Source organism: Sporothrix brasiliensis, assembly GCF_000820605.1.
Source record: "Sporothrix brasiliensis 5110 chromosome Unknown Cont22, whole genome shotgun sequence".
NCBI lineage: Eukaryota > Fungi > Ascomycota > Sordariomycetes > Ophiostomatales > Ophiostomataceae > Sporothrix > Sporothrix brasiliensis.
The window spans coordinates 808634-835360 of record NW_024467141.1 but is presented as its reverse complement, the minus strand read 5'-3'; the positions used below and the strand labels follow the sequence as shown (position 1 = coordinate 835360).

Sequence of the window (26727 nt, the reverse complement as noted above, 5' to 3'; positions counted from 1 at the left end):
TAACGCGAGACAGGGGCACAAAGAAAAAATAAAATAAAGCGATGAATACATGTACAAAAGCACTAAAGATCGGTGGGATCCGAGACAGGCTCGACGGACTGCACAAGAGTCCCAATCGTTGCGATCCGCACAGGAGAAAGCTTCCGAGGCCATGCTCCACTCCTGGCATCGCTCCTTCCCACGATGTTAATGGAGCGTCTGCTTCGGTCGTACTTGCTGTCCTAGTTGCCGTTGCACGAGCAAAACTACGGTATGTACAAAGTAAGCCACCAGGGGTAAATCACTGTCACCACTAAAGTCAATACAAAGTTTATAGTGCAGCTGTGTCTACATTCTGTCGTACCATAAGGAGCCCAAAAGGGGCGGCGAGACGTGACTGCAACAAGTAATAATGAGCAATTAGCTGCGGGAAGGAAAACGACGTGTTGAGAGAGTGGCAGTATGTGGATTTGGTGAGCCGGGGAAGATGTAAACGAAAACGAGCAGTGCATACGCCACTTATGCCGTACGTCGTATTTTATGTGTTAGTGGCCAGGAACACCTACGCCGCTGTCGTCACTCTGCTTCAGTGGAGAAGCCAGGCTTTATTTGTAGTTCGGGCTTCGTACGCTGGGCAGCTCAAGTGGGGGCTCTGGCTGCACGAACCACTGTAAATATGCGGCTCAGAAGGGCCAATTGTGCTGGAGATGAGTAAATACTGACAATAGCCGAGGCATCTGTCCACCGAATTAAAGGAGATTATCCACTGTAAAAGTACGACATACAGGGTCTGGAAACGAGCGCCGGAAGGTTGTCGCTACAAAAACACCGGCTCGAGCACGTGGCAGAATAGGGGCGGGCAGTCGCTGTAATGAGCTGTGTATTGTATCTTACTGCGACATAAATATTCGCCGTTTTGCGTCGATGCCACCACATCAGTGACACGAGCCTTGAAATCCAGCAAACAGAGCACAAAGCATCTGCCGTGGTTGCAATGCAGGCAGCTGGCATGGGCAATGCTGTTTCGAAGGGTATTACTTCCCCTGGTTCTTCACTGACGACAGTTAAACACATTGGGCAGACTCTGCGATCTGTTTGCTTTGTCGCATTGCGATTCTCTGTTGTCACATATTGATATTGAATATTAAATATTGAATATTGAAACGCCTACATGGCTATACGCTCTATGCGTGTCTTGTCGCTTCCTGTGAGACAAAGACGGTGTGACCAAAACAAATGAAAAATGAAAATGGACTGGACAAGAACGTAACCCCGAGATGTTCGCCTGCTAGAAGAAAATGGAGAAGAGCAATTACAAACAAAAAAGCAAACAAACCACGCGCGCTTCATTCCCGCCGCGTCGGCAGGACGTCCTGCGGCGGCTCCGGCCGCACACACTTGGCATACAAATAATGGCCCACCGACACGGCCTGCTTGTCCACGGTCCGGGCCACGAGGTCCGACAGCACGATGATGATGAACCACACGACGACGGCACACATGGCGATGCCGAGGCCGTATTGCCAGTCCGTCGCCGACCCGGTCAGGGCCACGGCCTTGCGGGCGGTCCAGTGGCCGACGGTCCAGAGCACCGTGCCGTGCAGCACGTACATGGAGAAGCTGATGAAGCCGAGGTACTGGGGCAGCGGGTGCATGAACACCCGCTGGAGGGCCGGGGTGCGCTCGATGGCGACGACGATGATGGTGGCGGCGAGGGGCATGTACCAGTCGTCGACCTTGCCCTTGGCGCGGTGGTAGCGGGGCGCCCACTGGGACAGGGTGATGTAGCCGGGCGTCTTGCCGCCGCCGCGGCCGGCCTCGGGGATCGACAAGAGATAGAGCCCGACGACGAATGCGGCGACGCCCAGCGCGGTGCGGTGGCGCTTGACAAACGCGGCGGACGGACGGGGGAGGCAGCGGAGCGCCGCGACGGGGCGCATGGCGATGCGGACGAGGAGGGAGCGAGCGGAGGACGGGCGGACGCCCATGGCGACGGTCGAGCCGTCGTTGCCGCTGCCGGTGGCTGTCGCATCTGTGGCCGCCGGCGGCTTCGGCTGGCCCACGCCCTCGAGCTCCAGGTGCAGGTCGCAAATCAGCATGCCCACCAAAAAGAGGTAGGCCTCCCAGTAAATGTAGAGGATCGCAAACAGGGCAATGCCGGCCACGAAGAGCATGCGCACGCGCGGGCGGAAGCGGTTGAAGGCGGCGTGGCACAGAAACAGCACGAGCGAGCAGTCGAACTCGACGGGCAGCGTCCAGAGGTTCTGGTCGTACATAAAGGTGCCGCCGCGGTGGAGCGACTTGGACAGCGGGTCGGTGAGCTGCGAGACGCTGCGGAGCCAGTGCATGAGCTGGCCGGACAGCGAGTGGGCCTGCGGCGGCCGGCGGCTCGGCAGCGCGACGCCCTTCCAGTTCTTGGCGCCGTAGAGGTCGAAGTACGTCATCAGGCAGGCGACAAACGAGACGGCGACGGGCATGAGGAAGAGGCGCGTGTGGCGGCGAAAGACGGACGACCCGATGGCGGCGTCGGCCTCGCGCACGCGGCCCTGGTGCGAGAGGCGGAGGGGCTTGTAGGAGAGGGCAAAGCCCGAGACGATGAAGAAGACGGCGACGTGCGGCGGGCCCGAGATGCAGAGGCGCACAATGGGCAGCTGCACGAGGTAGCGCTCGCCCGCGGCGCTGCCGTAGCCCGCGTGCACGTGCCAGCCGAACCACAGCAGGCTGGCGTGGTGCCAGACGACAAAGAAGGCGGCGACGCCGCGCAGGCCGTCGAGCCAGGCCGTCGGGTGCATGCGCTTGGGCGGTCCCCCGCCGGCGTTGGGTTTGAGGAACGAGGGGACGAGCAGCTGGAATTCCTCCAGTTGCTCGTACAGGTCCCGCCACGACGATGCGCCCGTCGCCGTCGAGGTTGATGCCGACGGGACAAAGAGTCGGAGGATCCGCCGGAACGGCGCCGTCACCAGCAGCCACAGCAGGTAGACAAGCCGCAGCAGGACCAGCGGCACCGCCATCACGGCCGCCACCGCCGCGGCCAGTCGTGTTCGTGGCCGGTGGACGCTGCTGACGCTGCTCGCTGTCCGCCCATGTCCAAACCGCGGCTCGCCGTGTGACGTCTGTGGGCTCTCTGGGCTTCTGCTGCTGCCGCTTCCACTGCTCCCGGACCGGCTGCTGCCCACGCTGCTAATCTCAATCGCCATGTCCTGTTCCTTTTCCTTTTCTCGGTCGTTGTCCGCGTCGGTTGGCAGCTGGTTGTACAGCGGCTGCATCTGGGCGTGTGCCCATCGCCGGAGACCCCGGAGGGCGGCGTTGGCCATGTTGCGCTGTGTGACGGTGTGCTTGCAATGGTGAAGCGTGACGGGGAGGGCAGGAGACACGGAACGACCACCTAGAATTGATTCATAGGCGCGTCAACGGTTGGTGAAGGTCGTCGCTGCTGCTGATGTCGTCGTGGTCGTCGAGGGTAGAATGAGAGAGTTCGGGACAGGTCGTAATATACGAGTCGAGTCGAGTGTTTTCGTGGGTATTGTCGAGGGTACAAGTGTATACGGTCGAGAGTAGCGGAGACGAGTGCCGTGAGTCAACCGCAGCCAGTAGGTTTCGATGCGAAGGGCCGTCGTATTTGTTGTCTTGTCGTCCTGTCTTATCGTCCTGTCTCGTCTCTCGGTTTGTTTCTCCGTAGCCGAGTTCGTGGTATCGAAGATGTCGTAAAACACCAAATCAAAGGGCGGAGTGGGTGGAGCAGGCGGTATGGTGAAAATGAATGTAAATGATACGAGAACGAGCAAAACAAGAACGATGCGGAGATGGTTTCGGTGGAAGGCAGACCGGACGAAAAGCGAGTGACAGCGCAGACAGAGCGAGAACGAGTGAAAGGGCAAGGATAGAAAGACGACAGGAAGCAAGAAGGTCGACAGAATGACCAGACAATAAAGGAGAACGGGACGGATTCAGAAAAGGGACAAATAGGCCGCAAAGTCAAGCACTTGGAGCCAAGATGATGGAAGGCAAGGGCAAGTGTCGATCCGTCAACAGGGGGGGTGAGCCCAAGGGTCGGCGGTGGATGGTGGTGGATGACGACCTGACGGCTGACTAAGAGGTCGTTGGCATTCAGGTGCACACAAATAGGACGACTGGAAAAAGATCAGCAGTGTACGAAATACAGAGTGGACAACGCGACGCGGTTCGAAGAAAGGTCAGTAGTCGTATATTATCGCAGATGAAGGGGGCAGAAAAAACGTGGAGGTGGCGAGTGACGCTGGTTGTGGTCATGAAAGGGCATAACGCGATAATCGACACAACGAGACAGCGAGACAACTTGGAGCCACGATACGGCCGACACGACTCAAACGGCGCAGCTACGAGGCGAGCGCGAAACCGAGCATACTAAAATTTCCGCAGCAAATGAAACGAAAAAGAAATAGACAGAAACGAAGAGGCCAGACAAGGCAAGGCACGACCTACAACCAAATGGGGCATAGAGGGTCCGTGATGAGGAAAAAGTCTCAAGCGGCGGAACAAGGTGAGATACAATGACAGCGGGCGGCTCCCCTCAAAATAAGGTTGATTAAATTTGGCACAAAAAAGCCACAGAATGCAGTGGGAGGGAGGGAGGTGTGTCGTATTGGTCGTAGAATTACGAGCTTGCAAGACGCACACAATTACCTTGACAGTAATTAGGTGCGGAATTATTTCGTACCACGGTTGTGGCTGTGCTCGCAACATTACATGCATGTCTACGGGGGATGCGCCGGCGTACATGCAGGGTAGGGATACAAAATCTAGCGGGAGTCCATGTTGAGATGAAATCGAACATGCACACTATTCTCGGGACACAATCAGCTGAGAACGACGTCTGTACGCCGTAGACGCAAAAAGACAAACAGGCGCGTCTGAGGCTCGTCCGAGACAGACGCAAACGGATGCCATGACTTGCTGTTTGACTGAAACAAAACAGCGGGCCAAAACAAAAGGACGATCGTGTGAATCTCGGTACAGTGTCTGAGTGTCTAGTGTACATCAAAAGCGAGCCAAGATCAACTGGAATGGAAATGACGGGAAACGGCGTGCTCTAAACATCGGCCGCCGAGATTCTCTCGATTCTGTGACATGGTCTCGGCGGTGTTGCAGATTTGTGGCCAGTGGGGAGCGATCTGGACAATTGTGAAGCAGCTCATTTGCTCAGCGGGTCGTAGAATGGGCTGAGGAATGCTGATGATGCTGGAGGACGGGGGAAAATGTGGCTTGTGGGAAGTGCTGGAAAAAAGGTGGGCAGAATTGTGGAAAGAATTATGGGACCAGAAATGAAGGTCGTCGCCAAGACGTACCTTTAGTGAAGCAACGTTGATTGCATGCCCTCATGCCCTACGACACAATGGTTGAATGGGTCAGAATGATGTTTGTACAGTTTGTCACGTCAGATACAAAAACTACGAAGTACAGAATAAGTGGTAATACGAATGGTGACCGGGTGGGAAGAAAAGACGAAATCGTATTCCATTTTCGTCGTCTCCCCCTTTTTCTTTGAACCCTAGAGTTCCTTAACCACCGGCTCACCCGCTGAGCCGCGTTGAAAAGAAGGGGAAATAAAAAAGGAATGTACAGAAATAGGCGATCGATAAAGGGGCTGAGGGGTATCCTAAGAAAAGCACTGAACGACTGGTAAGAAATATCTTAGTTCTTGGTGAGAAGGAGTCGACAAAGAAAAAGCACAAAAAAGGCCTAAGCAGACTGACAAAGGGCAATTTCCGGTCAACGTTTCCAGCGCGAGGGGCCCACAAGATGAACAGGGGCCAGGGAGCGCTAGAGCGAAGATACAGAATATTGGCAAATGGGAGAATGTTTAAAGGTCGTAATTACAAGTCGTATTTCGCATGTGTCGCGTTTTTTTTTTTTTTTTTTTTTTTTTTTTTTTGGTCGCATTCACTAATCATCTCATCCTCCCTACCCCTTTTGACAACGGAATCGAAATGGAGGCTGACTGCTAAGGAGAAAGGGTCAGCCGACAATATCACACGCAACCGAAAGTCGTCAGAGGCCATCGGGCGTACCTCTCAGTGTTTTGCATCCCTGTTTCGCTGCAGACATCTTCAATCCCAGGCGCCAGTACGAAGTAGACAGTAGATCGCTTTCTCTTTCAACACCAGGCCAAGAAAAGAGGACGAAGGGCAGAGTTCACCCGCCAAGCCCAGTGGAAGCGAAGGATACAGGGGTGTGAAGTGCACAGGGCCAGATCTGGATATTCTAGCCAGCCACGGTCTGGACCGTGATAAATGGTCTCCAACTCCAGATACAGCCCCCAGTTTGCGGCCCCTGAAAACCTATCCTATATTCGGAGTGGTTGCACGCATCAAGCAAATTACAAACTGTAGGTGTCACGATTTCTCGCCAATTTGATTTGACCGACAATGAGGGAGAAAGGAAAGACAACGAAACAGGGAACAGAACCGCGGCAGGGAGAGAACTGGCACATCTGTCCAGTTTACCGCGCAATTAAATTGTAAGACTATCGCCATGAGACACTGTGCTGAGTCTATCCTGCTTCTGGCCTTGTAAACTGTTCTGTCGTGCTTCGTACAAAGTGTCCAAATTGGATGCAACAGAACTTGCAGCCTTTCAGTCGCAACAAGTTCGGCAATGTCTATTTCGTATCCATTGTCTCAGACCCCCGTGCCACATTAGCACAAGTCTCGGTGAGCTCTGTGTGACTTCCGGTTCGAACTGACTCCAGTCCTATCTTGTGTCCATTATCCATACCGGCAACCACGACGATGCGATGCACCGTCCCCATGTAATTACCACGTATCTGCAAAGCAAAAACGGGCATGTACGAATGTACCCGGTGCAGGGTCTTGCTCTGTATTACAAACACATGTCGTACAACGTGCGAATGAACTACGGCAGTTACCAAGAGGCGCGAGTCGGTACTCCGCCTTCTGTGACGTCGCTACATGGTCGAGTCTGGGGAAGCTGCTCTTCGTCACCACTGAGCCCATTTGGTGCACTTGTTGGCGGCCATTGGCGGGACATGTCAAACATCAAACGTACACTGTCAAGACCAAAGTCGAATAATTGTCTCGGTAATCGGCTCTGCACATGGCCTGTGTCGCAATACGAGAAAGAAATCTACATGTACGGGTGGACTAACCAAAGAAAGGCTGGGTGAAAGAGGAAAACAAGGTTAAAGCTTAATTTGGATACGAGGACCATGTGCTTTGAAAGAGAAAAAGTCTCAGGGCCAATCCAGACATGGTAACGGGTATCGTATGATCCCCGGGCGTATTCCAAGTGATTTTTTTTTATCCATCAATATTTCCCCAGGTTTTGTTGATTTATTAGAAAATGTAGAAAAAGGACTTTGTTAGCAACATGAAAATAAAAATAAAAATAAAAAATACACGCATTGCTATTAAAGTAGTTAAAAAGAAACTTTCTACTTAACATTACAAAATGCATAAAATTTCGGTATCTAATCTCATACAAAGCACAGAATCCAAAATAACAATAATCATAACAACAAAACCAAACCAAAGACAGCAGTACAAACGCAGACAGCACAACCTCTACATCGTCCCCAACAGCAATGGCGTCGCCTCTGTCAGGTCCATAGTGCCGACACCCTCGTCACCGTCTGCGTGCTTCTTGTACCCAAACACCGCAGCCCCAATGTCGGCCTCCTCAGCGGCCGCCGGCACTCGCTGTACAGCTCGCTGGCAAATATGCCGCGGTTGATTTGCTGGCCTCAACATTTGACTCAACGACCATCGGATGCTGACTGCATCTTTCTCAACACCTCCGCCAATCCTGCAAAGTCATCCAGAACGTAGCCATCGTTTTCCCGCACCAACAGTTCGTCGTCCGTTTCGTCCAAGTCGTCCGTCCACCGCCGAATGTACACCGTCCGTAGTCCCACTGCCTTGGCCGCGCGCAGATCGTACGCATGCGCCGCCACCATGACCGCTCCTCCGGGACCGTCGCGGCCGAGGCCCACCAAGTCGAGTGCTCGCTTGTAGATCTCGGGCGTCGGCTTGGCCACGCCCAGCAGCTGGCTCGAAAAGAGCATGTCGATGACGGGCGCCAGGCCCGACGAGCGAACAAGGTCCAGCTGCAAGCGCGTGGTGCCGTTGGCGAGGACAAAGACTTCGACGCCCAGCTGCTGGCGGACCGCTGCCAGCCCTGCATACACGTCTTGCCAGGCCGTCATTTGGTGCCATGCTTGAACGGCCTCCGTGATGCTGGCGTCCGAGAAGGCGTGGGCAACATTGGTGCGCAGCCCCTCCTCCAGCAACCGCCTCAACAGCCGCTCGTGGACCACATCAATGTCTTCTGGGGCCTCACCGGGGGGCCGGCTGCGGATGTCGTCGAAAAATGCCTGCCGCCACGCCAAGGCCAAATCCGACCGGGTTTCTTCTGTGAGTGACGTCGGCAGTGCACGGACAACGCTGCTGTGCCAGTCCAGGCAGGTGCCCATAAAATCGAGGAAGACGGCCCTGATGGGGGGCGCCGAAGCTGGTTGTGACATGTTGGTTAGCTTTGTGTGTGTGTGTGTTTTCTTTGTCGCGGTGCAGAGTGGTGGCACAGTATTTATGGTGTAGCCGCTCTTCGGAGAATGACTAGATTTCGTGCATGCGAAGCAGACGACAACGTACCAACCGTCGGACTTTTACTAAGCCGAACTGGATGGTCAGCGTCTGTTATTGTGCGCTTCGAACACCCTTTGCATTTTCTATGTGTACAAACAATTGTCAAAATTCATCCGATGTTTTCGACATCACGTGCACTACATGCAGCTCCCATGCCAAACGTGAACTCTATCTTCCAACACCCTCTTCTCAGATTACCCAATAGCGGTTTGGGACGAGGCTCGCTTAGAATTCGATGGTCCCTGCTAATGGAGAAAACATGGCCATATTAACAGCAACACCCAACTAAGGTGGGCAGACATAGTATCAGGTTACTCTAACCAGTAACGATTATTAAGAAAGTCTTTGATAGTAATTCAACAGTGTTAACAGTGTCAACAGTATATAACAAAGAAACGCAGCCTTCCTCTCTAAACCACATATTGCCAGAGACGACTAGCATACTGTTGGAGGTGTGCAGTGGCGATGGCAATGTCGTGCTCTTCGGTGTTGGGCACGCGAAGATAAATCTCGCCAAATCCAATCACCAGCGGACCGCCGGTTACGCAGAAGTGTGCCGGCGCCCGGTCTTGCTTTGGCATCTGCATAATGGGGGCGGGCCCCGCCCAGGTTATGTCGATGGTCTGCGCGCAGACGGGCTGGGGTGCGGCCAAGCCAGAGCACGTAGCCTGGCGCGTTGTTGTGGCTCCAGGGCGGCCCGGCTTTTGCGTTTTCACCCACTTTTCGATGCAGATGGCCTCCCGTGCGGCGTCCAACATGACCAGGACGACCACTTTGACTTGGTGATTTGACGTGGCCACGTCAAACCACCAACGCATCTTGGCCTGTAGCAACGACAGGCGCAACGTCTGGGAGACACCTGCCTCGACGACCAACGTTGGCCAGTCGTCTGCATTGCGGCTGTCGATCGGCCAGCCCGCGGCGTCTGCTTGACCAGACGAGCCATTGGTTGCGTTGAAAGTCGTCGTACCTACCGACATCCAGCCGGCATGGGCATTCATACCCCTGAGCGCATCGCGGACCGTATCGTAGAGCATGGTGTGCATGATGGAGTGCACGAGCGTGGGCACCGTGACGACGACCAATTCCCACGCGGGTTGGTAAAAGAGACGAAACTTTTGTCCCCGGCGGTTGCGTTCGGTCTCAATGGCGCGAAAGTTGGTGGGTGACACGTCACCGACAACAAGGACGTCCTGGTTCTTGTCCAGGTGGACCAGACACTCAAAAACGTTGTCGACGCCTGCAAATAGCACGTCGGGGGCCGGTGCTTCGTCGTCGTTCATCGTTGCTGTTATAAAGAGACTTTTGTCAGGCAGCTCATGGCATCGAACGTGATGCAGCTGGCCATTGAGTTGCGGAAGGCTCTTCCATCGTAGAAGGGGGATCGATTGTGGATCGCTAGTGCTGAGTCAGGGCTGATGGTCGTAGTTGAGGACGTTGTGAGTGGCGGCTGAGAAGAGGATGTTGGAAGATTATTTAAGAGTTTACGTTTGGGATGTGAGCTGTGTGAGATACCAGCCCAGCAGGTCACGTGTTAGTCCCTACATAGGCATGAACCATATTGATACTGTTGATACTGTTGAATTACTACCGAAGAGTTTCTTAATAATCGTTACTGGTTAGGGTAACCTGATACTATGTCGGCCAGCTTAGTTGGGCGTCGCTGTAAATACATGTTTTTTCCTCCTTTAGAAGGGACCATTGAAGAGCCTCGTCCCAAACCGCTGCTGGGCAGTCTGCCCTCTTGCCAACGCCAATTCGATGTTTTGGTTAAGTCCTGTGCGCCTCTTGTTTTTTATTTATTTGCATATGATGTAGCCTGCAGCCGAGTATTCGGTGACAGAATTGGTGTCAGTGACTCGCTCTCTCGCTGTTGCATTCCTGACAGCAAGACTAATCCAGACTGAGTTTGGCCTTCGGACAATGGATAACGGCTAACGATCCCCCTCTGACCATTTCCTCTTTTGGCGACTGATACGTTCTTCGGACAATCGTTGCGCCATCGGAGATTGTCTCTTAGCGCCTTCCCGGCGGGACACTCGACGACACAAGCCGTGGCTTCCCAAACAAGACGCCTGGCAAATACTGGTCGTGCCTTCCCCGGTAAACCGTTTGCCTCCCACATCCAAGATAAAGATGTAAACAAGGGTCGCGTTTGCTTGCACATCTCTTCTAGTCCGACTGTCCGATGCAAACCACACAATAATCACAATCTATGCAGCAACAGCCCACTCCCACTATTCTCCTCGCACAGCGCGTGCTCATACCCCGTCAGGATGCAGACATCTCCGAACGATCCGTCGGCCGAAGCGGGTGCCGAAGCCATCATGTCCATGGCCTTGGGCGTGGGGATGGGTGCAGGCGCTTCTGAAGGCATTTTTGACGGAGTTTCAGAGGGCGTGCTGACACCCCGGCGACGCGGCCGTATTGCCAAGGCTTGTTCACAATGCCACACTAGGAAGCAGAAGGTAGGCAATACCGCTCCCCTGTTCGGCCACGCATCTCCGTGACCACCACTGACGAGCAGTGCGACGGAACCATCCCGTGTCACAACTGCAGTCTCCGACAGGTCCAGAATCTCTGCCGGCCGCGCGTGCTTCGTGACGAGCAACGCGAAGAGCAGAGCAGTCGCCGACGGACACGGCGGGCAGCAGCCAGAACGGGGCGACCACCGCCACGACCAAGACCGCTACGTCAAGGCCGTGCCGGCAGTCCATCCGCGTCACCGTCCCATCCTCTCACGCCGGCGTCGGCCACCACGGCCGGCACTCCCAGCACGAACACGGCACCTGGCTTGGACAAAGCGGGTGGTCTTGGGTCTGGCCTTGCTGAGAACACGATAGAGAACACGACGGCGCCCAGATCGACATCGACACGGGCGACAGTTGAGGACGCCGAAAACTCACAATCTCTCGAGGCCCAGCCGGACAACATTGACGAGGGCCGCCCACAACCACGTAACAGCTCTGGGACGACGTCTGTGACCGGCGCCGGGTCCGCCAGTCAGCCGGGGCCGACCAGTACGGGCACGACCACCAACACCGGTGCAGGCAATGTCGCCCCGCTGGGCCAGCTGTGGAAATCCCGCGGCGCCCCCACGTTCTTTGGCAGTTCCTACTTTGGACCGCAGGCGGCGGCTGCTCTGCTCGACACGTCCGCGCCGTATGTCCAGCCAGGTGCCAACATGTCGCTCAGAAGCTCGATTGCGCGGCCGTTCCGTGACGAGGGCGGGCCCTTTTCCCAACTTTGGGATTTGCTGGGGATGCTGCCCCGGCAGAGAAGTACAGTCGACCGTCTTGTCGACCAGTTCCTGGCCCATGTGAGCGTCACCGCCGACGCAGTGCACCCGGCCTCGTTCCGCCGCGAGTACGAGCGCTTCTACTCGCGGAGGGCCGGCTTCGACGATGTCACGACGGTCGACATCCGCTGGCTGGCGCTGCTGTTTATCGTCCTCGCCATTGGCACCTACTTGGACTGCCCGGGCGGCGCGCCACCAGAAGTGCAGCGCGAGTACGAGGACGCGTCGATGAGCTTCTTCTGGGCGTGCCGGCGGGCCATTGTGATTGCCCCGTCGTTCTACGGGGAGAGCACCGATCTGGTGCGGGCGGGTATCCTGGCCACGCGGTACTGTCTGTTCTCGCAGCGCATCACAGAAGGCTGGCTGACGGCAGGCTTCGCATCGCGGCTCGCCATTGCGCAGGGCGTCCACATTGACGGCACCCACTGGAAGCTGCCACGGCGCGTGACCGAGGCCAGGCGGAGGCTGTGGTGCCACCTGTACCTGCTGGACCGGATGATTTCCTTGGCGCTGGGGCGTCCCTATTGCATCCTGGACAACCTGAGCCTGACGCAAGAACCGGAAAACGTGTTTCTCGACGATCTCGGGCACGACGAAGCCAATGCCGCCCTGGCGGAGCCGCTCACCACGCATCCCACACCCAGCGTCCTGGCCATCTTTTCGTACAGGCTGGCCCGCATCATTGGCCGCATCCAGGAACAGACCTTTGGCCTCCGCGCGGCGTCGTACCGCGAAGTCATGCGCCTCGACGCGCAGCTGCTCGCCTGGAAGCAGTCGTTGCCGGCCTACTTTGCCTTGGAGGACACGGACGTTTCGCTGGACAGCAGCCGCCCCTTTTTGAAATGGCACCGCCTTTACCTCCATACTGCATTCCACTTCTCCCGCATCACACTGCACCGCCCCTACGCCTGGCGCATTTCTGTTACGGACCAGCACCGCTACAGCCGAGAGGTGTGCTATGCATCGGCGTGTGCCGACCTCAAGACGCGACTGGAGCACGACGTCGCGGGCGAGGGTCGCGGCGGGCCGGCCGACCACTACGTCTGGTGTCTCGGGGCGCCGCAGCTGTTCAACAGCGCTATTGTTCTCGGGCTGCTTGCCATCCAGGAGCAACCCAGGCCATTTCCCAGGACGTTTCCACGCACGGGGGGATCCGTGACACAACGGACGAAGAGGGCACAGAATGAAAACGTAAACCAGACGCGGGTCGACATCCACCCCGTCGTCAACGACTTGCAAGCTTTCTGCGACAAGGAGCGCAACGAGATCTGGGTCAACGACTTCCGTCTGGCCGAAGTCAAGGTGGCAGAGCTGTGCATTGAACGGTTACGGAGACGGGCGGGACTGGGGGAGACACAGGAAACGTCTCTGCCACCACAGGAGTATCCGCAACCGCCAGAGCCAGGGCCAGAACGTGAACCAGAACCCGAACCGGAACCCGAACCCGAACGAGAACCTCTGGCTGCTGCACCGGCAGCCCCCATGCCCGCATCCGCCTCTGCCCCTCTCCAGCCCGGCCTCAATGCCGGTCTCAACGGCTTCCCAACAGGAGGCACGCCCGCCAATGCGTGGCAACCGCTGCTGCAAGACGTCTCCCTCTCACCGTGGGATCCGAACGCGGCTTGGCTGGGCACAGACTTTCGGCTGAGAGCCAGCGGCGAGCCGCCCTTCTCGGAAGCCTTTTCGTTTCCGGGGCCGACGGATCTGGTGACGTGGCAGGACATGATTGATGCCATTGATAGTCAGCAATACGACGGGCCTGTGCCATTGGGACTACCAGACTCGTCGTAGTAGACAGAAATTTCAAGTATGTAATATAATTTAAAATACTGTAGCAATATACTACGTTCAGTTGCTCTCCATCTCTCTGCATTCCGGTACTGGCGTCTTGAGCTGCCCCCTTGCCAGTCCGCTTTCGACATTCTCCAGCATGAGGGCCTCCATAGCCTGGCGAGTCTCCTTGGTGGCTGTGCCAATGTGTGGCAAAAGGACAGTGTTTTCGTTTCGGAGGAGACCCGGATGCACGTGCGGCTCGTTCTCAAACACGTCCAGACCGGCACTCCAGACGTGCCCGCTCTCCAGAGCATCGACCAGCGCCGCCTCGTCCACTACCGGCCCGCGCGCTGTATTGACAAAGACGACGCCGGCCTTCATCTGCGCAAACTCGGCGGCGCCAATCAAGTGGTGCGTCGCGTCCGAGAGCGGGACGTGCACCGAGACGACGTCGCTGGTGCGGAGCAGCTGGGCGAGCGTGGGCACGTAGGTCACACGGACACCTTTGTTGCTGAGGAACGCATCTGCGGCCCGCCGCCGGTTGTGGTACTGCACCTGCATGCCAAACGCCGCAGCGCGGTGGGCGACGGCCACGCCAATGCCGCCCAGTCCAACAATGCCGAGCGTCAGCCCGACCGGGTCGCGTCCCAGCGGAAGACGGACGCCAGGCTGCGCCCATTGGCCCTCCAGAATGGCCGCCTGGGGAATGCGGGCCCGCCGCAGTGCGGCTAGGATGAGCAAGAGCGTGGTGTCGGCCGTGGCCGCATTGACGACGTCTGGCGTGTTCGACACGGCGATGCCGCGGGCGCGGCAGGCGGCCACGTCGACCTGGTCGTAGCCGGCGCCGTTGTGGCATACAAACCGGACCGACGGCGGGAGCCGGTGGACCAGTTCGGGGTCGAAGCGGCCGGTCAAGGTAACCGAGTCGACAGAGCGGCCGATGGCGACGACGTTGTCGTAGCGGCCGGCGGCACAGTCGGCGAAGAAGGACGCGCGCGTGACGCCGGACGCAAGGACATGGACAGTGTACGCCCGCTGCAGACGGTCCAGCACATCAGTGGCGTGGTGGACAGCGCCGAGGATGAGTGCCTCGGGCAGGCCAGTGTGGTCGATGGAGCCCATTGCCTGATGGTGGGTGATGATGTGTTGTTGACGGCCGTTTTTGACAATGCTGTGGCCTGTATGATGCTATCGGCCAAAGAAAGATGTAAAGGGAATACTAGTGCTGTCACAAACATAGATATATGGTGCATACAGGGGCCGGTGTCGGTCACTACGCAACTCTGCACTATTCCATCGGACAATAGGTATTGCGTACTTTCTCAGTGGCGTGTCCTCCGAAGTGAGTGACTAGAAGGTCACAAAAGGAGTTATTCAGGGGTGATATTGTCTATACTTCTGCAGTCGCCTTCAGGACTACACGATTGAATCTCAGTGGACATGCAACTCTGCCAAATGATTCTGAGTTTGAACAATATGTACAGTGTATTCACCTAGTCCTCTCCTTACATCTGCGTTAACACCCCCCCCCTCCTCTCCTCCTCTACTTTTGGTTCTCCACTGGCACCAGTTTAACAAACTGCAGACAGCCTTCTGACGATGCCTGGTAGGGCCCATGCTTCATGCCGGGCAGGCGGTAGGCATAGCTCCCCGGACCCCACCCCTGTCCGAGCGTCACATCCGTGAGTCCGCCCTGAATAAAGCACACCTCCTCAATGTACGTGTGTGTAATGACGGCCACCGGGTCGACGGACCGCGTGTTGGGCTCGTACCACTGGAGGACCGCCTTGTGGTCGGAGGCGGGATCGCCATTCAGCTGCAGTTCCCAGATGCCCGGGCCGATGGTGTACCACTGGTCGGGGCGGCCGTCGCCGGTGGTGCTGGCGGCGATGGCGTCGGCGAGGGAGACAGGCGCGGCGCCAATGGGAGGGTGGGCCGGGCGGGTAAAGAATTCTTTTTGGACAAAGGCCATTGTGCTGGGTGATGGTGATGGTGATAGTGGTGGTGACGTGGGATTTTGTTGCGACGATGGACGAGTGACACGGTCAACAAACATTGACAGGCTCGAATGTCACGATATATAAGTTTGTCGATGTTTCGGCAACTCCATACGCTTCGGACAATAGGACGCATGGAGGACACTAGCGCTTCCCCGCTTTCTTATTTGCATTGTCCGATCACTTAATCTTCATCTGTGGAGTCGTTGATAGCAGCGAGTCGTCAACTTGACTAAACGGAACGTCCCAAGATGGGCGTATCGTACACTAAACCCCAGGCACTGCACTAGGATGGGAATAGACGCTCCTTAGCGCAATGAAACTGGGAAGGTGAGGAGGCAGGGGAAGGAGGAGAGACGACGACGGATGAGGAGGATACGATACGAAGTGTCGAAGAGGTCCAGCATGGCACACCCCGTGGTCACTCGATCTCTAGATATAAAGATCAAGGCCGACTTTGCCTCTGAGGCGGGACGTGATCGACTGGTGGATGTTTCTTTCCTACGGCGCTCATACCGTGTCCATTTTATATGTATCCATCACTCTACTTGGCTACTGCATTCCTCTTTACTGTCTTTACTACTTGGCATCGCCTTTTATGGACGAAAAAAAGGACTCCGTCGTGATGGGGACTCCCAACGCCGGCGACGACCTCGAACAGGTGGACAGCCAGGCCAAGGCGCAGGTCGAGGACGTCCACTCCGCCGGCGACCACGGCCACCTCAACCGCGGCCTCAAGGAGCGCCACGTGCAGTTTATTGCCATTGGCGGCACCATCGGCGTGGGCCTGTTTGTGGGCATCGGCAACGCGCTGGCGACGGGCGGCCCGCTGTCGCTGTTCCTGGGCTACCTCTTCACGTCCATGGCCATCTGGGCCATGATGCAGGGCGTCGGCGAGATGGCGTCGCTGCTGCCGCTGCCGGGCATGATTGCGCAGAGCTGCACGCGGTTTGTCGACCCGGCCCTGGGCTTTTCCGTCGGCTGGAACCAGTGGTACAACTGCGCCATCGCCATTGCCGGCGAGACGGCCGGCGCCGTCCTGCTGGTGCAGTACTGGACGGACATCAACCCGGCGGCGTGGATCTCCATCATCCTGGTCGCGGTGTTTGCGCTCAACTTCTGCGCCGTCGCCGTCTACGGCGAGGCCGAGTTCTTCTTTGCCTCGCTCAAGATCGTCACCATCATCGGCCTCCTGATTCTCGGGCTGGTGCTCGACCTCGGCGGCGGCCCCAGCCACGACCGCATCGGCTTTCGCTACTGGGTGCACCCGGGCGCGATGAACGAGTACATTGCCACGGGCAGCGCGGGCCGCTTCCTGGGGCTGTTCAGCACGCTCATCAGCGCCGCCTACGCGTTTGGCGGCGCCGAGCAGGTGGCCGTCGCGGCCGGCGAGACGCACAACCCGACGCGCGCCATCCCGCAGGCCGTGCGGCGCGTGCTGTGGCGCCTGGCCCTCTTCTACGTCCTGGGCGCCTTCTTTGTCGGCCTGCTCGTGCCGTCCGACGACCCGGACCTCGTCAGCGGCAGCGGCGTCAAGGCGTCGCCCTGGGTCATTGCCATCCAGTCGGCCGGCATCCCCGTCCTGCCGCACCTCATCAACGCCGTCCTCATCACGTCGGCCGCGTCGTCGGCCAACGCCAACCTGTACACGGGCTCGCGCTACCTGTTCGCCATGGCCCAGCAGCGCCAGGCGCCGCGGTTCCTGCTCGCCTGCAACCGCCAGGGCGTGCCCTACTACTGCGTCGGCGCCACCGCCGTCTTTGGCCTGCTGGCCTACATGACGGTGTCGTCGGCGTCGTCCAACGTCTTCCACTGGCTGTCGGGCCTCGTCGCCACCAGCTACCTGCTGACGTGGACGTGTCTCTGCTACGCCTACACGCGCTTCCGCCGCGCCCTCCTGGCCCAGGGCATCGAGCGGTCGTCGCTGCCCTTCCGCGGCCCCGGCCAGCCGTACACGGCCTGGTGCGGCCTCGTGTTTTTCGTCGTCGTGCTGCTGTTCAACGGCTTTGCCGTCTTTACGCACGGCAACTGGAACGCCCAGAACTTTGTGTCGGCCTACGTCGGCATCCCCATCTTTGCCGGCTTCTTCTCGTTCTGGAAGCTGGTGAAAAAGACCAAAATGGTCGCCCTCGACGAGATGGACCTGTACACGGGCCGCGTCGAAGGCGACGAGCGCGACAGCCCGCAGCAGAAGCAAAAGACCCAGTTGCAGAAGATTCTGTCCAAAATCCTGTAGACAGAGGTGGAGACAAGGAGACGTGGGGAATGCAGAACGAATACGGGGAACTATGGGGGATGATGGGGATGATGGGGATGATGGGCCACATGGAGCAGTTAGTAGTACAACCGCCGATAGGTGGTCATCTCCGTCGTAGCAGACCAATGCATCTCATTTCCAAGGCATCTACTTGCACGGACACTTCACGTTGGATACGTTGTACGCCGTAGTTTCCCCATACTTTGTCCCCATACTTTCCATCTGAGCTTATGTGGGGTGCAGATACATCAAGTTGTGTGACGCCGTGGACTGCCGGGGTCTGCCGGGGACTGGGAAGAACGTCTCGGACAATGGAGAATGGGAGAGGGAATGGGAATGGAGAGAAGGCGCCTTATGGTTGATGGGCTTGCACTAGCTCTATTTGATATTGGCCTTTTTATACCGATTTGAAATTCAACTGATTTCTTATTGCCGATGGGACAAGTCCGACCTGATGCAGCTTGCAGAGTCCGAATAATAGAACAAGTAGCTAAGCTGGTGTGACTATCATCTAACGGTTGTTTTCTTTTCCCTTTTTAGTTCCACCCCTTCACAAACGATCTTCGCGGACAAACGACTACGAGCAACACCACATGCACGTACAATAGGATCATTTTCCGTCCGATATAGGAGCCAGATGGTAATGTGCTTAAGAAACGGGACGATTCACTTTATACAAACATGTTTATAGACTTGCAAATGTACAACCAAACACTGGCACATCTACCATATCCGTCTTGCTCAACCTACCAAACACCATGACCATTCCCTCGACTGAATCGCTCGAGGCCGAGCAGGCGTCGTTTGACGCCACCGTCCGCGACATTGAGGCCTGGTGGGCGACGCCGCGCCAGCAGCATGTGCAGCGGCCGTGGACAGCACGCACCGTCGCGGCCCTGCGCGGCTCGCAGACGCTGCCGTGCGTGTCGTCGCCGGCGGCCCTCAAGCTGTGGGCGCTCCTCAAGGACCACCACAGGAACAAGACGTCCGAGCTCACGTTTGGCGCCACGGACCCCGTGGGCGTCAGCCAGATGGCCAAGTACATGCGCACCGTGTACGTGTCGGGCGGCCTCTCGGGGTTTTCCGAGAACGCGTACCCGGGCATGGACCACGCCGACTACCCGTGGGACACGGTGCCCAAGGTGGTCGACAAGGTCTTCCGGTCGCAGGTGTGGCACGACCAGCGGCAGCGGCAGTACCGCATGTCGCTCCCCGCGCCGGAGCGCGCCGCCGCCGAGCACTGGGACTACCTGATGCCGATTGTGGCCGACGGCGACATGGGCTTTGGGTCGCTGACGGTGAGCATGAAGGCCGCCAAGGCGCTGGCCGAGCTGGGCGCGGCGGCCATCCACATCGACGACCTGGCGCTGGGCCTCAAGAAGTTCACCACGGGCCAGGGCCGGACGGTCGTGCCGACGGCCGAGTACAGCGACCGCGTCAAGGCGATCCGGCTGCAGCTGGACGTGCTGGGCGCCGAGACGCTGATTTTTGCCCGCTGCGACACGGACCACGCCGAGTTCATCACGAGCGTGGCCGATGCGCGCGACCACGCGTACGTCCTCGGCGCGACGAACCCGGCCTTTCTCGACAAGCAGTACACGCTGCAGCAGGCCATCGCGGCGGCCGTACAGGCAGGTCAGTCGGTGGCCGACGCGCGCGCGTCGTGGATGCAGGAGGCCGGCCTGGCGACGTTTGACGAGGCCGCTGCGGCTGCCGCCACAGCTGCCGGCGTGCCCGCGGCCAAGGTGGCCGCGTACACGGCACGCACGGGCTACGGCACCTCGCTCCAGCAGCGCCGCGCGGCCGCCCAGTCTGTGCTCGGCCTCGACGTGCCCTTTGACTGGGAGCTGCCCCGCTCGGCGCAGGGCCAGTACCTCTTCCGCCAGACCGTGCAGACCATTGTCGAGCGGGCCCTCGTGGTGGCGCCCCTCTCGGACCTCTCCTGGGCGCGCATGGACCAGCCCAACTACCACGACCTCAAAGCCTACCACGAGGCCGTCGCCGCCGCCCTCGGCCCCGACCGCATGTTTGCCTTTGCCTGGGGCGGCGAGTGGCCGTTTCCCGCCAGCGCCGGCTGGACCGACGAGCGCCGCAGACGGGCGTCTCAGATCCTGTCCGACTGGGGCGTTGTCTGGCAGGTCCAGCCCATGTACATGATCCAGGGCGTCAACATGGAGATTGAGCGGGCGGCGGCGCTGTGGACGGATGGCGGCATGGGCGCCTACTACGAGCAGATCCAGACGCCGGCCGTCACGCGCTCGCCCTACAAGGTCGACGGCTATGAGAAGATGACCTGGTGCGGCGGGCACCTGAGCGACGCCTTCTTCTCTGCTGTGGCCGGTGAAGAGATTGCGAAGAAGACTGTAAAGGAGTGACGGTGCCATATATGAAGAATAAATCGAGTAGAGCTAAAGTTTGGAATTACAATAGTTGACCACCGCTTGAGTAATATCATACATGACTGACAAGGTACTTTGATGACCCAATTTCATCACTGGTGTCACCCAAATCATGGACTTTACGGAACCAACTCCTTCTTCTCGAGCAGATCGTAGGTCGCCGCGCGTTCTTTATCATAATGGAAAGTAGCCTTGCCATCAAAACGGTGCCTATCAATCTTCTCTTGCGTGTATGTCATGGCGCGTCGCGGACCGTGTTCCAATCCAGAATAGCCGTTCCCATGGCTTTGCCATTTTGCTCAATCATCCCCAATGCTTCGCGAACCCAAGACACACAGTTCCAGCCCTCCACCGCACCAGCGCGGATGGGCACGGAGCGCAAAATTTCCTCGAGAATGGACAATGGACATATCCTTGACCTTTCCAATCTGCGTCCGTGTGAGCAGCTGCATCGTCTGTGCCGTGTCGGTATCTTCTTCCGTGAATTCCCACACCATGGGATTGGCCAAGATGTTCTCTTTTGCGTGGAAGCACCGGCCACGCGTCTTGCGATCTTGTTCCTTTGGTCCTACGAGAATGGCCCAATGGAACCTTTCGCAGTGGTGAAGAAAAAGTACAACGTTAGAATCTTGATATGAAAATGAATTGAACAAAGAAGAAAGAAAAGGGAAAGATAGAACCTACTTGTCTTCTCCGCCTGGTATTTTGGGGGCACCTCCGCGTACGTAGTGGGCGACGTAGAGTCGGTCTTTGTTGCCGGAAGACTTTCTGGAGAACATAGTTTTGGATTTGTTGGTGTTTGAATGTGTTTGTGATTGAGTTCTGCCTGGTTCTTCGAGGGTGTACGTTTGTTGATTGCTGTTTACTTTCCATGTAGAGTGAAAACATCCCACGGGTACATTTTGTATCTAATCACGAAAGGAAGCCACGTCCAACGGCTGACGTGCCTTCCTGCCCGTTTCTTCGGGCGCTTAATACGGAGTGAATATGGCCTGAAACCTGCGACCTGCCATCCCTGATCATTTTGCATTTGGGTCGCCATAATTGCAACAGAGCCCGCACTCGAGAAGCGCGCGGCTCTAGATGCTGCAAAGATTCGGACTACGACAACAAGTATGAGAAGAAAGCAATGGCAATACAGGTCTTGAGCGAACCCCGGGTCATTAGGCGCTAAGGATTTGGATCCCTCGTTCTTTCCTTTTTGTCGAGATCGGTTCGAAATAAAGCGTTGTTGCCACAGAGAACTTGCATAATCCGTGCCCGGGAAGGCACCACCAGCAGCAGAGGTTGTTCCTGCCACTGTTAGCAAGGGCGGTGTCCAGTGGCAGAATTTGACGCTGGTGGCATTTCACCCCAACTAATTAGGTCGAATGCCGGGTCCTGAGATCGCCATACACCGCGTGTCAATCACCACTCATCGCGACATCGCGAATGTCTTCGTCAACAATAGTCCAAAAACTGGATCATGGACGCCTTGAACAGCAAGCCATGGCGCAGAAAGTGCCCGGTACTCCAAAGACACAAAACGATGCGACCATGGACGCCGCGCCGATCAATAACACATTCTGGATGCGTGTTTCGACGCTGCTGCTCGTACGTATTGCCGATCGTAAGTGGTACCGACGGTGGCAAAAGGGCCACTGGGGCGTCATTTGCATCTCGTCCAAGCTGTGTGTGCGATGCTGTGAGCGCACCATCCTCAACGAAGCGCGCGCCTTGCAGCTTGTGCGCGAGAACACCTCCATCCCCGTTCCCAAGGTGTACTGCAGCTTCGAGCATCGCGGCCTGGTCTACATCTTGATGGAGCGATTGCCAGGCCAGCCCTTGTCGCGCGACTGGGTCTACCACTCCGACGCATCCAAGGCGGCCATCCTGCGGCAGGTGAAGGCCATGGTGGCCGAACTGCGCAGAGTGCAGCGGTCGAATGCTGGTGGTGCCGAAACAGACACCAGTGTTGTCAGCGGCATCGACGGCGGCCGCTTTTACGACGGCAACCTGCCCAACAAGCGGTACTGGGGCCCGTATGCGACGACCGTCGATTTTCATCGCGCACTGCGCAGTGGCCACGTCGAGGTGCCGCCCGACGCACCCGACTGGGACGCCGAGACGAAGGAGCGCTTTGCCGCCCTGCGCACGCTTCTCGCGCTCCACGAGAACTACAAAGAACCCCAGCCGCCGGTGCTCACCCACGGCGACCTCAGCGCCAACAACATCCTGGCCGACGGCGACACGGTCACAGGCATCATCGACTGGGAGACGGCTGCATGGATGCCGGCGTACTGGGAGTACACCAACGCGTGGCACGTCAATCCCCACAACCCGTACTGGCAGGAGGAGGTGGGCCGGTTTCTGGAGCCGTGGCCACAGGAGCTGGAGATGGAAAAGCTGCGCCGTCGATTTTTTGACCAGTTTTAAGTTGTGTTGCCTTGTGACCAGATTACTCCGAATTAGCTCGCATTTGGTGTGGCGCCAATGTCCGACAACTCCCCTGAGTCGTCTTGTCCGAAGACGAAGCACAAGCACAACCTGCCGAAACCTGGCCATTGTCCGCGACAGCCGTCCGGTGTCGCAGCCAGATTGTTTGTTGCTGTGACACTTTGTGGCACAAAATATCTGGACATCCCGAGCTTACAGGAGAGTAGCTGCTTGACAACATTCCAACCATTGACAGACCCCAATCAACGCATTGCCAATAATTGCTCTCCTCACAATGGTCTACCCTGAAGAAAACAGGACGTGGCAGATCCTCGACGCCGCACGCAAAGGCGGTTATGCCGTCGGTGGCTTTTGCGTGTAAGCTCACCTCTACAGTGGCATGTGCGTGTCGCTCCACCCCACTAACAGCCACCAGGTACAACGTCGAGGGCGTCCTTGCCGTCATCCGCGCCGCCGAACGCTGCCGCTCCCCGGCCATCATCCAGCTCTTCCCCTGGTCCATCCACTTCCAGGGTCCGGCGTTTGTCCGCTACGTGGCCGACGTCGCCCACGCCGCGGCCGTGCCGGTGGCCGTCCACCTCGACCACTGCCTGCAGCCCGCGGACGCCGACCGGGCGCTCGACGAGTGCGCCTTTGACTCCATCATGGTCGATGGGTCGCTGTTTCAGGAGGAAGAGAACATTCGCTACGTCAAGGGTATCGTCGAGCGCGCCGCCCGGCAGAACGTCACCGTCGAAGCCGAGCTGGGCCGCATGGAGGGCGGCGAGGACGGCATCCCGTTCCTGGAGCTCGAGCAGGTCCTCACGAAACCGCAGGACGCGGCGCGCTTTGTCCGCGAGACGGGCACGCACTTTCTGGCGCCCAGCTTCGGCAACGTGCACGGGCCCTATGGACCGGGCGGCGCCGAAGCCTGGTGGCAGCTGGACCGTCTGCGGCAGATCCACGAGGCCGTCGGCACAGACGTGCCGCTGGTGCTGCACGGAACGCACCCGCTGTCCGACGCGCTCATCCACACGTCGATGCAGCTCGGCATGGTCAAGATCAACCAGAACCGCAACGTGCGCCTGGCGTACCACAAGTTTGTCGAGGACCACTGCGCCACCAAGGAGCTGACGGCGCTGCAGAGCGAGGGCGTCGAGGTCTACTCGCGCGAGATTGAGCGCATGATGCACGTCTTCAAGTCGGCAGGGAAGGCATAGGCGTGGTGGGGGTTGTCCATAATCAAAAGGGGAAAATAAAGGACAGCGACGTTGTTTACTATGAAAGACCTATAGCCGTAAATACAAAGAAGCTAAATACAAAGAAGCTGCTGTGGTCCTCTGTCAAACATAGCTGACTAAGCTAAGCCCAAATAGGAAATTGCATGCCAGCCACCGCTGGGTGGGGCGCTCCTCGTTAATATCGTATGAGGTCGAGTGTCAAACGTATGTCGTCTCCGCACCCTTTGCAGACTGCGCCCAGCATCAACAGCTCAACCAGCAATCTGTGGACAGACAGCACCGATCATTTCATTGTTGTTCCTGCTCTTCCACTTCTTCCACCTTGGACCTCTTCCACCTCCCATGGCCAACGCCCTCGTCATCGGCGGCATCGTGGCCGCCATTCTTGGTCTGCTCACTCTCGCGTTCCCCCTGTTCTTGGCCGAGTACTTCCCTGTGCAGCTGCTGTGGAAGCAGCGCAGCGGCCGGCCCACGGTGCGGACCGCGTCGTACGCCGGACGCACGGCCCTGGTGACGGGCGCCAATGGCGCGTACGGGTCGCGCGCGGCGACGCTCTTTGCGCAGCACGGCGTCGCGACGCTGGTGCTCGTCGATGTGCAGGACTGTGCCGGCGTGCAAAAGCAGATTGAGGCGGATCTGCGCGCTCAGAACAAGTCGGTGCCCAAGATTCTGGTGTGGCAGATCGACATGATGCGCTATGCAGGCTGTCGAGAGCTGGCCGAGCGCGCAGCGAGCTTGGACCACCTCGACCACGTTCTCCTGACGGCCGGCATTCTCGCGTTCCACCGCCGCGAGTCGCCCGAGGGCTGGGAGTCCTCTGTCCAAGTCAATTTCTTGTCGACGGCGCTCATCGCCCTCCTCCTCTTGCCCCACCTCAAGGCCTCGCCCGGCAATCCTCAGCCGCCCGTCCTGACGTTCGTCACGTCGTTTGGCATCTACCCGTCGTCCTTCACCATGGGCCTGCCGCGGCAGCCCGGCGCGTCGTACCTGCGCCGCCTCAGCACAAGCCGCGACGGCCTGGCGCAGGGCCACCAGTACGGCCGCTCCAAGGGCCTGCTGCTGTACTTTGCGCGCGAGCTGGCGGCGCGCACGGCGTCTCGCGCAGCGACCGGCCAGCGGCAGCCGCCGGCCGTCACCATCACCAGTGCTGACCCCGGCTCCGCCTGGACCCCGCTCACCAACCCCAACCAGGCGAAACTGATTCCCCGCCTCATCATGAACATCAGCGCCCGCGACCCCATCTACGGCGCCGCCGCGCTCGTCAACGGCGCCTCTGCGCCGGCCGCGGCCAACGGCCAGATCCTGCACGACTTTGACGCGGTCGCCTACCCGCCGTTCATGAACCGCCGCAGCGGCAAGGTGGCGCAGCAGCGCGTGTGGGACGAGGCCCGCCAAGAATTCGAGGCCAAGGTGCCCGAGGTCCACGCCGTGTATGCGTTGCTGGAGAAGAAGTAGGGTGGGGGTGTTGAGAAGGAACAACAAGTCAAAAGCAGCTTTAGCTGGCATTCGAGCTGTTCCAAGTGGAGGACGTTAACAAAGTAACTCTTTTATATTCGTTCAATAGCAACTATTATATCTATGACACAGTACAACTTATACCCCGACCACCCCACTAACCCGTCGACGACGTAATGCCGCCATCGACGACAATCGGCTGGCCGGTGATGTAGCGTGCCTGCTCCGACGCCAAAAACGCAGCCGCCATGGCCACGTCCCACGAGCTGCCCATGTGGCCCATCGGCACGGCGGCGTTGCGCTTCGCCTTGAACCCGGCCAGGTCCCCGCCGGCGTACTTGTCAGCCAGAAGTCCGACGAGCGGCGTGTCCATGAGGCCCGGCACCACGACGTTGAGCCGGACGCCCCGCGACGCATACAGCACAGCCGTCGCCTTGGTAAACTGGATGACGGCCGCCTTGGTCGCCGCATAGGCCACCTGCGGCTTGCCAATGTAGCGCAGGCCGGCAATGGAGGCCACGTTGACCACCACACCGCCGCCGGCGCCGCCGTCCTGCTTCTCCATGTGGGGCAGGATGTGGTGGCAGCACAGGTACACCGACTTGAGGTTGACGTCCACCTGCGCGTCCCAGATCGCCTCGGCCATGTCGGCGGGGCCGCCCGGCTCCGAGCGGCCGACGTTGTTGACCAGAATGTCGATCCGGCCATAGGCGGCGAGGCACGCTGCGACGGCGGCCTGGACGGACGCGTCCTGGGTGACGTTTGCGCTCACGACCTCGATCTCGCCGCCTTCGGCGCGGATCCGGGACTGCGTGTGCTGCGCGGCGGCCAGGCTCAGGTCACAGCCAAAGATGCGTGCGCCGTTGCGGGCAAGAATCCGCGCCGTGGCGGCACCGTTGCCCCACATGCTCTGGTCGCCGGTTTGGCCGATGCCGGTCACTGGGTCGATGGGTCAAGCAATGAGTGAGTGCGAGTGACTAGCTGACTTTGGACGAGAGCACAGACTTACAAAAGACGACCTTCCCTTTGATGTCGGGGTAGGTCGGGAACTGCACATCGTCGGAGGCCATGGTGTTGTCGTGCGAATAAGATGTATATTGTGCTGTTGTGTGATGGAATGCACTCAATGTTCGTTCAGCATGCTGTGCAGTATGCATTGAAGAGAATAGACGAACTTGGTGACCACTTATAAAAGATTGTCCTTTTTCCAGTTCTCACGAAATCACCAAGCTCCAAGTATTACCGAATGAATAGACGGGCCCGATTTTGGGAAG

The 26727-nt window shown here is 58.1% G+C and overlaps 12 protein-coding genes across 12 annotated transcripts; 6 read left to right on the top strand and 6 right to left on the bottom strand.

Moving 5' to 3' along the window:
* Positions 1 to 1325: 1325 nt before the first annotated feature.
* SPBR_08273 (hard surface-induced protein) lies at positions 1326 to 3293 on the bottom strand (the record flags this gene model as incomplete). Its single annotated transcript, XM_040766511.1, has 1 exon — positions 1326 to 3293. The coding sequence occupies one exon, from the start codon at positions 3291 to 3293 to the stop codon at positions 1326 to 1328; it is 1968 nt and encodes a 655-aa protein (XP_040614517.1).
* A 4245-nt stretch (positions 3294 to 7538) lies between these two features.
* SPBR_08593 ((S)-2-haloacid dehalogenase IVA) lies at positions 7539 to 8497 on the bottom strand (the record flags this gene model as incomplete). Its single annotated transcript, XM_040766831.1, has 2 exons — positions 7539 to 7673; positions 7769 to 8497. 2 exons carry the CDS (start codon positions 8495 to 8497, stop codon positions 7539 to 7541), a joined length of 864 nt encoding a protein of 287 aa, XP_040614516.1.
* Positions 8498 to 9028: 531 nt separating this feature from the next.
* SPBR_08623 (uncharacterized protein) lies at positions 9029 to 9901 on the bottom strand (the record flags this gene model as incomplete). Its single annotated transcript, XM_040766861.1, has 1 exon — positions 9029 to 9901. One exon carries the CDS (start codon positions 9899 to 9901, stop codon positions 9029 to 9031), a length of 873 nt encoding a protein of 290 aa, XP_040614515.1.
* Positions 9902 to 10894: 993 nt separating this feature from the next.
* Positions 10895 to 13707, top strand: SPBR_08135 (uncharacterized protein; the record flags this gene model as incomplete). The annotated part of the gene is made up of 2 exons (XM_040766373.1): positions 10895 to 11086; positions 11188 to 13707. 2 exons carry the CDS (start codon positions 10895 to 10897, stop codon positions 13705 to 13707), a joined length of 2712 nt encoding a protein of 903 aa, XP_040614514.1.
* A 57-nt stretch (positions 13708 to 13764) lies between these two features.
* SPBR_08565 (D-3-phosphoglycerate dehydrogenase) lies at positions 13765 to 14811 on the bottom strand (the record flags this gene model as incomplete). The annotated part of the gene is made up of 1 exon (XM_040766803.1): positions 13765 to 14811. The coding sequence occupies one exon, from the start codon at positions 14809 to 14811 to the stop codon at positions 13765 to 13767; it is 1047 nt and encodes a 348-aa protein (XP_040614513.1).
* Positions 14812 to 15232: 421 nt separating this feature from the next.
* Positions 15233 to 15661, bottom strand: SPBR_08747 (uncharacterized protein; the record flags this gene model as incomplete). The annotated part of the gene is made up of 1 exon (XM_040766985.1): positions 15233 to 15661. The coding sequence occupies one exon, from the start codon at positions 15659 to 15661 to the stop codon at positions 15233 to 15235; it is 429 nt and encodes a 142-aa protein (XP_040614512.1).
* Positions 15662 to 16311: 650 nt separating this feature from the next.
* Positions 16312 to 17922, top strand: SPBR_08381 (amino acid transporter, AAT family; the record flags this gene model as incomplete). The annotated part of the gene is made up of 1 exon (XM_040766619.1): positions 16312 to 17922. The coding sequence occupies one exon, from the start codon at positions 16312 to 16314 to the stop codon at positions 17920 to 17922; it is 1611 nt and encodes a 536-aa protein (XP_040614511.1).
* Positions 17923 to 18701: 779 nt separating this feature from the next.
* SPBR_08378 (isocitrate lyase) lies at positions 18702 to 20318 on the top strand (the record flags this gene model as incomplete). Its single annotated transcript, XM_040766616.1, has 1 exon — positions 18702 to 20318. One exon carries the CDS (start codon positions 18702 to 18704, stop codon positions 20316 to 20318), a length of 1617 nt encoding a protein of 538 aa, XP_040614510.1.
* A 1560-nt stretch (positions 20319 to 21878) lies between these two features.
* Positions 21879 to 22757, top strand: SPBR_08899 (uncharacterized protein; the record flags this gene model as incomplete). The annotated part of the gene is made up of 1 exon (XM_040767025.1): positions 21879 to 22757. One exon carries the CDS (start codon positions 21879 to 21881, stop codon positions 22755 to 22757), a length of 879 nt encoding a protein of 292 aa, XP_040614509.1.
* A 295-nt stretch (positions 22758 to 23052) lies between these two features.
* Positions 23053 to 23977, top strand: SPBR_08603 (tagatose 1,6-diphosphate aldolase; the record flags this gene model as incomplete). The annotated part of the gene is made up of 2 exons (XM_040766841.1): positions 23053 to 23135; positions 23194 to 23977. The coding sequence occupies 2 exons, from the start codon at positions 23053 to 23055 to the stop codon at positions 23975 to 23977; spliced, it is 867 nt and encodes a 288-aa protein (XP_040614508.1).
* A 363-nt stretch (positions 23978 to 24340) lies between these two features.
* Positions 24341 to 25453, top strand: SPBR_08546 (short chain dehydrogenase reductase; the record flags this gene model as incomplete). Its single annotated transcript, XM_040766784.1, has 1 exon — positions 24341 to 25453. The coding sequence occupies one exon, from the start codon at positions 24341 to 24343 to the stop codon at positions 25451 to 25453; it is 1113 nt and encodes a 370-aa protein (XP_040614507.1).
* Positions 25454 to 25610: 157 nt separating this feature from the next.
* SPBR_08606 (short-chain dehydrogenase/reductase) lies at positions 25611 to 26523 on the bottom strand (the record flags this gene model as incomplete). Its single annotated transcript, XM_040766844.1, has 2 exons — positions 25611 to 26392; positions 26463 to 26523. The coding sequence occupies 2 exons, from the start codon at positions 26521 to 26523 to the stop codon at positions 25611 to 25613; spliced, it is 843 nt and encodes a 280-aa protein (XP_040614506.1).
* Positions 26524 to 26727: the final 204 nt, after the last annotated feature.